The sequence below is a fragment of the Monoraphidium neglectum genome, assembly GCF_000611645.1.
Source record: "Monoraphidium neglectum strain SAG 48.87 unplaced genomic scaffold scaffold01271, whole genome shotgun sequence".
NCBI lineage: Eukaryota > Viridiplantae > Chlorophyta > Chlorophyceae > Sphaeropleales > Selenastraceae > Monoraphidium > Monoraphidium neglectum.
In genome coordinates, this window is record NW_014012357.1 from 7687 (window position 1) to 16450 (window position 8764).

The following is an 8764-nucleotide window of genomic DNA, read 5'->3' on the forward strand; positions in this document are numbered from 1 at the left end:
GGGGGCCACCCGACACCACGGTCAGCAAGATGAGCGTGGATCTGACGCTTGGCCGTGTTGACTACGCACATTGGTTCTGTAATATCATCTGATCGAAATCGGCTCTGCCGCTGACGCTTGATCATATTCTGTCAAGAAGACGAATCCTGTTTCTTAGCCTGACCGCGGAAGCATGCAGGCGCTCGAGGAGCGCGCATTTTCGCACCTCGGGGCCAGCACGTCGCATGTGGTCAGGGCGCTGCGGCGAGCGCGACGGGATGCGCACCAGTGCTCGTGCCGCCCCTCGGCGTCGACGCGATCACAAGCCCTCAGGTGTGCAGGTGCATCCCTGCAGCAGCATGCCACCAAACAACGTCCGTGAGTGGCACCCATCAACACACAACTCACCTTCGATGCGTATGCACGCTCGCTCGTTCCCCCTTGACAGCGCTGCAGCCGGCGAGCGCACCGAGGCATCAACGGAAGAACTGGGGGCATGGGTGCCGCCACGCCAGCGGCAGCGGCCCGCTCACAGGCAGCATCAGGATCAGCAGGCAGCAGACTGCACGACGCCACACGCGGCCCTGCCCGCAGCCGTCTCTCCCGCGGCGCTCGCGGCTGCTGCGGCCACAGCAGCTGGGCAGGGCCCTGGCCCGACGTTTCCCAGCGGCGCAGAGGCCAGGCAGCAGGCGCGCCTGCTGGCACGAGACAGTGCACAAGAGCTGGCCGACCAAATTGCGAACGAGCTGTTGAGCGGCGGCGCCTGTCGACTCTTGGTTGGGTCGTCGGAAGCCGCGAGGGCGCTGCAGGCAACAGCGATTGCAACCTCTGCCCTGCGGCGGCGCGGCCGTGTGGCAGCCTTTGACGTGCGATTCGCCGGCGCCGCGGGCAAGACGGCAGGGCGCGCGGACGCGGCTGCTGGCGCTTCTACCATGTCCATCATAAGTAGCAGCAGCAGCAGGAGCAGCAGCAGCAGCGGCGGCCGTGGCGGCGGCGACGGCGCGCCCTCGCAGGGCGACTTGGTCGTCCAACTGTGTCTGGCGGGCGCGCCCCCCAGGAGGCTCGACGCGCTGCTCAGCAAGGACGGCAGCTTGCCCACGGCGTCGTGGCGTCAGCAGGAGGCCGTTGACTGCGGCGCGTCGGAGCAGTCGCTGCAGCTGGCGTCGCAGCTCGCGGGCGCCCTCGACGCCGCGCTCGCGCCTGAAAACGGCGGCGGTACCGGCAGCGGCGGTCGTGGCGGCGGCGCGGACGGCGTGTCGATTATCCTTGCGCTGCTGCATTCGCAGCTGCCGTTTGTGCTGCAGGCGCTCGCGCTGCTACGGCCGGTGCTGTTGCGGCGAGACCCGCCTCTCGAGGCCCGGTGCGTCGCGCGCGAGGCGCCGGTGCTGCAGCAGCCAAAGGCACGGCGCGGGGTGCGAGTGATCGCAGAGGTGTTGTTCTGTCCTGCTGTGGCACACAGCGAAGAGTAACCGTCCAGACTCTGTATGGGCACTCGCAGCGGGACCGGCCACCTCCGAACCGCCTTTGGTACCGCAAGCTGTGAATTTAGAGGTACACAGGGTGCTCAGCATACGAGTGGCGTGTACATCACATCATCAGCATGCCAACGGTGGGTCGGCTTGCAACCTTGTCAGTTCCCTGCGTTTCTCGAAACGCGGTGGTGACCAGGTAGTGACCTGGTTGTGCCCACGATGCTGCATATGTACGGTAATCCACACGCCGGCAGCCTGCCAAGCCAATTCCGTCCGTGGCTCGCAGCCAGGACATTTCAGCGTCGACTACTGTTTGATAGCGGAACGGAGCCATGCAAACATAAGATCTGACAGCTGCAGCGATCTGGCGGACACACTGCCCAGACATCACGACAGACTGGAAGATGGAGGAGCTCAAGGAGGTGGGATTATGGCTGGTCCGGCCTCCGCGACGCCAGGACTGGATTGAGAGCGCGCTTCGTTCTGTCACGATCTGGTGCCCAGCGGCCTGCTGCCTCATGAATGCTCGCAGATAATCACGTGTGCCCTGGATCAGAAAGGCGTGCTGGCCCGCCTCAAGGTGAGCAGCGCCCGCAAGGCCTACGATGCACCGCCGAGCTGGTGCTGCTGTCCCAGACCTGCTCCCTTCGCACACATCACTGCTACCGGTATCATACTCGTGCTCGCCATACTCCAGGCTGAGCTCCGTGCAAACGTTTTTCTGGCGGTGGACGAGCAGGACAAAAGGCAGGGCGATGCAGGTGGGCTGCGGTGGCGCATGTGTTTACTGCTGGGCCTGCATGAGCCGTCTCGCGCAACCGGACCCTCTGTCACTGTGTGGGCATAGATGCAGCACGATGCGCAACTGCGAATCAACTCAAATGTTCTATGTATCCCACAGGCATCGCAGCCAGGAGCGACACCAGCCGGCGCGACGCCCTCGCTGCCTCCCGAGAAGGTGAGCCTGGCCAGCGCGACATCCGCAACCCGCCAGCGCGCCGCACACCACTGGGTCACCGCTCACGAGCGCCCTTCCAACCCCACACCACACCATGCCGCGCTGCGCCACGCCGCCTTCGCCCTATATATCGAACCCCTACCAAACACCCAGGCGGCGTGCTGCTGGACCTGGTGCAGGAGTTCATGGGGTGGGCGGACCTGCGCTTCACCGCGCGGGTCTTTGAAGCCGAGGCACGCCGCGAGGCCGCGCACCCGAAGCAGCGGCGGCAGCTGGCGGCAGACCTGGTGCGCCCTCGCCACGCGCGCGATAGCCGCCGATTTGCGCAGCAGCGTGCCCGGATGGAGCAAACATGCATGCGGAATCGGCGCCCTTTTCGGTGGGCTGAGCCGGCCTACGCCTCCCCCTGGCGCACAGGGCCTGCCGGCGGCGGACGGCGAGGACCAACCGCTGCTGCTGTTGCTGCTCAATGCAGCGATGCAAGGGCAGCAGCTGCAGGCGCAGGCCGGACGGCAAGAATCGAAGGGCGATGTCGGGCCCCAGCGGCGTGGTCCGGCGGGGACGGGCCCAGGGCTCAAGCTCCCACTAGGTGCGCTAGGCGCGGGGATAGGCGCCCCTGTACAGCCGCTGGTGAGTTCAGCTGAGCAGCTGGGCAGCGCCGCGGCGGCAGACGCACCGCCGCTGCTGCCCCGCGCGCGGGAAGGCGCGGCGGCGGCAGACAATGGCGGGGAAGGCGGCGGCGGGGGCCTGATCGCAGCTGAGCGTGGCCACGGAGGGGGTGGCGGCAAGAGCAGTGCTGAAGGAAGTGAGGAGCAGCAGGATGAGCAGGAGCAGGAGCAGGAGCAGCAGTGGCGGTGGGGCCAGCAGCAGCAGCAGCAGCGGCGGCAGCAGCAACAACAGCAGGATGACCAGCAGCGGCGGCGGCTGTTTGCCCGCGGCAGCGAGGACGAAATGCCTTCAGGCAGCGGCGGCGGCGACCCAGGGACGCCAAGCGATGACAGTTTTGACGCGCCAGCCCTTCCTGGGCTCAGCCCGGGCCCGACTGCTGACACAGCAGCCTCCAACCTGCGCAGCAGCGCCGCCAGCGCCGCCGCGGCCGGCGCCGGCATGGCGCCGCCGCTGAGCCCTCCGGGCTCGGACGGGCCGGGGGACGCGCACCGATTATTCAGCGACGACTCGCCTTCGCCTGGTGCGCACAGCCAAGGCAGCCGGGAACCGTCAGAGGGCGCCAGCCCGACTTCCCGGCACCTGCCGCTACATTTAGTGCCGCTGCAACCCGCACGGAGGCTGGCGCCGCTGCCGGCCGCACAGCACAGGGCGCAGGCGGCCACGGAGATTGCCGGGGCGGACAGGGCCAGCCCTGCAGCAGGTGAGCGGGCGTAACGGCTGTGGTTTGGAGAGAGTTGAGCGCGCTCCACGTGTGAGCGTGTGTGTGTGTGTGTGTGCGTGTGTTTGTGCGCGCTTGTATGTGCGTGTTTTGAGGCGCGATGATAAGCTGCTCAGCTGTGATGTACGCAGCGACACGAGCCAACTTTGCTGAAAGCCTCTGCTTTGATACCTCGTCCGCAAAATGACTGGCGCGCAGGTGAGAGCGCTGGCTCCCCGCAGCAGCAGCACATCCCCGAGCCCTCCGCGGCGCCTTGGAGCGCGGGGAGCGCCGCGCAGCCACAGCGCCAGGCGCAGCAGACCGAGGCCCGCGGCGCGCCCCCCGCTGCGTGGGGCGCCGGCGCCCGGGGCCCGCAGCCGCAGCGGCCGCAGCAGCTGCAGGAGGGCGGCGGCGGCGGCGGCTCTGCTTATGCTATCGAGCGTGTCATAGACGACAGCTTTGAGGACGACCTGCCAGAGGAGCTGCCCAGCGAGGTGCAGGTGCGCTCCGCCTTCTCGGCCCCTTTCCGCCCTCTCCGTGCCTCCCCCATCATGCCGCTTCCAGGGTGACGCATTCGTGTAGTATTGTGACATGACCACAAGCCAAGCCTCGTCTCCGAACGGCGTTTGGTTCGGCGTCAGTCCGCGCACGCGCGAGCAATGTGCACCCCGCGATGTTCACGCTGCATTGCATGCCAGAAGCTGCAACCGCCAGTGCCGCCCCCCTTCCCCCTGGCAGGACGAGGAGTCGTCGCAGCTCTTCACGGTCCTGCGCCCCGCCGCCGCGCCCGCACCCGCGCCTGGGCCCAGCACCGGCGGCCGCCCGACTGCTGCCGCTGCCGGCCTGCGCGGCTCGGAGGAGCTGCGGATTGAGGACAGCGGTGCGTCTGAGTCGTCCGGGCGCGGCGGCGGCAGCAGCGGCGATGGCGATGGCAGCGACGACGGCAGCGAGTACTTGGCTGAGAGCCTGAGGGTAGGCGGCGGCGCGGCGGGTGCGGCGGCCGCGGCGGGGCCAGGCGCCGGCTTCTTTGCGGGGGGGCGGCCGGGCCTTGATGGGGATGACGAAGACGACGACGAATTTTGAGGGGGCGAGCGGGGGTTGGGAGAGACGGGCAGCACCCCCTGCAAGCTACTGTCTTCAGAGGGCGCGTGCTGGTGTGCAAGCTGCGTTGCTTGGAGCTCCCGAGGCAGCGGCGTTTTGATCTGCGCTCGTGCGCCCCGTCTGCTTCGTTTGCGCGTCAGCATTTCGGCGCTTACAATTAGACAACCGCCGCCATATTACGTGGAAAGAGCCGCATCTCAAGTACACCCTGGGGTTTGAAATTCATTTTCACCGCCAACATGCTGCCGTTCGGGACCCATCCTCGACAGCAGGCAGGGGGGGATCGTTTGGCTGCATGCTGAATCTGGATGGCAGCACCACCAAGCAAGTACCCAAATATGTATAAGTATTCCGCAAAACGCGAGGCCTTTGTGACGCGTGCAGCAGGCGGGTACAGCCGTCAGCCAGCACAGCCAGAAGGCAAAACCCCGAAAACCTGCCATCTGCCAAGCATGAAGTGGGGTGCAGTCGCAGTGGCAAAAAGATGCAGGGATGCGTGCATGTGCTGGCGACTGGCGGCTGCAGTCAACGCGCGTGCTCAGCAACGAGGACCACTGGACAGGTGGAACGCGTGCAGCGCCTTGCTTGGGCTGTTTATTCCCGGGAAGAATGAGTGGTGACGGTGGTGGCGGGGGTGGCGTGCGCACGTGAGGCGTGTTGGCAGGTACAAATGCTGTTGCGAAGGCCACACTTGCAGGGATGCGTACGAGCTGCGGCCGCGGCTTGCATGCGGGGCGCAACAAATAAATAGTAACAACGAAACGACGCCAATGATGCGCACGCCTGTGCTGACAGCGTGGTGGCCGGGCGCGCGGGTGGTCTGGTGAGGCGTGACATGGCGGACAGGTCGGCCTAGGAACTGGGCGAAAGAAGCCCACAAGGCTTGACTAAGTCAAAACTCATAGCCAGAGCAGGCTCAACAGCTGCTGGGCGGACAGCAAATCCGAGAGGCTCCAGTCGGCTATACGTGCAACATTGCGAGCTGCTGCAGTCAAAGTCCAGCCTGTTCAAATTACGGCAAAGCAGGGCCGCACAGTTCAGCCCCAGGTACCCAGGAGGAAGCACCCACAATACCGTACTGCCCACATATGTGCTTGGCACAGCACGAAATCTAAATTATTTGTAGGGGGGCCGCGCACGCAGCGCCCTTGAGCCCAGCCACCGTGCTGGTGACAGCACTCGCACGAGCAGGGCGCACACAAGGGAGCGTGCTGCCTGGGCGCCCCCAAGCCTGAACCAGGGCGTAGCCCTTTCCCTGCAGGGCCAACGTCCGTGAACTTGCCAATTCAGAGGCCGCCCGGTACACTCGACTCAGTTGCCGGGTGCAACCACAGCTGCAGGTGTGCTTCAGCGTACGTCGGATCAGAACGCACACGCACCACGCACCACACACCGCGCACCCCCGCCTGTGCTATTCGATCGACAAGCTGGAAATCCATGAGGATGGCGTGAGCGCGCCGCTCGCCACAGAGTTGCGCCCCGCCCTTGGGCCGGCGTCGCTGCCGCTGCCGCTGCCGCCGCCGCCGCCGCCGTCGCGGGGCGTGCGGCCGCCGCTCGAGCCGCCGCCGCCGCCGCCGATGCAGCCGCCGGAAAAGGTCGAGGGCGGGCCGCTGGGGAGGGGGGAGTACCCTTGAAGAGCGCCCCGCACCGCGGCCGCCACGTGCCGCCGCGTGTGGGCGCGGTGCGCGCGCGCCGTGACGGCGGCGGTGAGGGCCGCGGCGGCAAAGGCGCCCAGGAACGCGGCGACCCAGGGAACGCCGTCGGCGCCTTTGCAGGGCGTGAGGCGAGGGTCGGGAGTGGGCAAGTGACTTTCATGGGGCCGAGGGGGGCGTAGATGCGGCGGGGATGCAGCCGTGCGATTGTGCGCTGAGGACAGTGTAATGCGCTCGCCTGGCAGGCCGGCAGGGTTGTGCTCGGAGGTCGAGCAGGCGGGCGGCAACAGCGGCATCGCGCTCCCGGGGCTCTGGTTCTTTCAGAACAGGCCGAACGGCTGGCGCCGCGGCGCTGGCCGGCGACGGACGCTCATAGCGTGTAGGGGCTGCCAGCTGTCGCTGCCCGACCCCGCCGCCGCGGCGGCCGCCCGCCGCCCCCTCTCCCGTGCTCCGCTCACCGTGACCGCCGCCGCCGTCGCTGCCGGCAGCTCGGGTTGAGCCGGGCAGGCAGGCCTTGAGCCCCGGGTCGCACCGGTCCAGGCTGCAGGCCGGCTCGCAGCCGCGGCCGCCGGGGCCCGCGCGGAAGCAGGGCGGGCACTGGCAGCGGAACGGGCGGACTTGGTCGTTCAGGCGGCCGTATGAAGCGAGGTACCTGTCGATCGAGAGAGGACCAGCGAGGGATGGATCAGCAGCTCCTCAGCGTCCGGCTGGCAGACACCTTCAACAGCGGGCATATACCTTCAACAACTTGCGAATTGGGGACTGCTAGACTGCTGCTGGAGCAGCACCCTCCTTTACGTATGTCGGCCAATGCATCTGCTCGCAACGCGCCGCCACGGCGCCTCTCTGCTGCAGACCCTCCTCTGCCCGGGCGCGGCGGCGCCGGCGGCGGGGGTGCGCGGCGGACAGCAGGGGACCGGGCGCGCAGTCCCTGGCCATCTCGTCGGCCAGGCCGACGTAAGAGTGCAGAGCGCGGCATCGGCTGGCGAAGGCGGGCCACCTGTGAGTGTGCATGTCGTCGTAGCAGGCGTGGTAGAACCTGCCCTCAAAGCTACCGCGCCAGCAGCCAGCATAATCGAGCTCAGGTGTGCAGTAGTCAGGGATTGGGCCAGAGCAGCTGCCGGCGGGCGAGTTGCGGGAGGGGGTGGGTGGCAATAGGGCTCGGATGCAGGGGCGGATACGGGGGAAGCGGGCCCGTGCCGGGTCGCAAGGTGTGGTGTCAACGTGCGCCCGTGAGCAGTGAACGACCAGCTGCGGCTGAGCTCCGAATGAGAGGGGGGTTTCGGGTTCGAAGGGTGCGTCGCGGGAGCCCTTTGGACTCGTCAGGGTGCAGGGGTGGATGAAGCCGCATTGCCTCACAGCATCGACGGCAGTCTGCAGTATAGTGAGCCCGGCTCCTCACTTGTAGCCGCCAGGCGTGTTGACGCAGATGCAGCGGTCGCAGCTGCAGTCGCCCCTGTTGAAGGGGATGCGGCTCAGAAGGCACTCGTTGATATCGGAGCACGCCTCCTGCCCGGTGGCCTGCCGGGGCGGGGGCACGGGGTGCGTGCGCGTGTGGGGGAAAGGGGAGTCGTGGTGGGTGCGTGGTTTCTGCGCCCAGCACGGCTTGTGGAGGGGGCCGCTCAGCGAGGGGTCACGAGAAGTGTGGACGCGTCGGCGAGTGATGCTCCATCGTGACTTGCTGCGGGCACGTCTTTTGGGAGAGGCCCCGTTTTGCCCCGTGAGCTGGAGCCAGCACACCACAAATGCATGGGCGCCGCCACTTCATCGCTCGCCAGCTGGCTTGGTTCCCCTCTCCCTCGCCCCAGCTGCCCCCTGCTGCCCATTGGCCCGCCCTGATGCACGCACGCGCAACTTGCCACACACATGAGCACGCAGGATCCCCAATTCAGACCAATTGACAAACCCAGCACACATCACAAGGACAAAAACAAGCAGGCGAAGCAGGCGAAGCAGGCGAAGCAGGCAAAGCAGGCAAAGCAGGCAAAGCAGGCAAAGCAGGCAATGCAGGCAGAGCAGGGGAAGCAGGTATGCAAAGCGCGCGAAGCATGCACAGCAGGCAAAGCATGCGCGCAAAGCATGCCGAGCGCGCGCCGGCAGCTCACCCCGTCGACGATGTGCAGGTAGCCCGCGCCGCACTCGCAGCTGTACCCCTGGAACGTGTTGATGCAGCGCGTGCGCCCCAGGGTGGAGTTGAGCCTGCGGCGGGGGAGGTGCACGCGTGTTTGTCCGGAGG

At 67.1% G+C, this 8764-nt stretch overlaps 3 protein-coding genes across 3 annotated transcripts; 2 read left to right on the forward strand and 1 right to left on the reverse strand.

The window, feature by feature from the left end:
* Window positions 1-911: 911 nt before the first annotated feature.
* Window positions 912-1448, forward strand: MNEG_7270 (hypothetical protein; the record flags this gene model as incomplete). Its single annotated transcript, XM_014044256.1, has 1 exon — window positions 912-1448. One exon carries the CDS (start codon window positions 912-914, stop codon window positions 1446-1448), a length of 537 nt encoding a protein of 178 aa, XP_013899710.1.
* A 407-nt stretch (window positions 1449-1855) lies between these two features.
* MNEG_7271 (hypothetical protein) lies at window positions 1856-4858 on the forward strand (the record flags this gene model as incomplete). The annotated part of the gene is made up of 7 exons (XM_014044257.1): window positions 1856-1873; window positions 2149-2212; window positions 2353-2409; window positions 2563-2696; window positions 2827-3598; window positions 3995-4275; window positions 4514-4858. The coding sequence occupies 7 exons, from the start codon at window positions 1856-1858 to the stop codon at window positions 4856-4858; spliced, it is 1671 nt and encodes a 556-aa protein (XP_013899711.1).
* Window positions 4859-6276: 1418 nt separating this feature from the next.
* On the reverse strand, window positions 6277-6643 carry MNEG_7272 (hypothetical protein; the record flags this gene model as incomplete). Its single annotated transcript, XM_014044258.1, has 1 exon — window positions 6277-6643. A coding segment is annotated over one exon (367 nt), but the record flags the coding sequence as incomplete, so codon positions are not given.
* Window positions 6644-8764: the final 2121 nt, after the last annotated feature.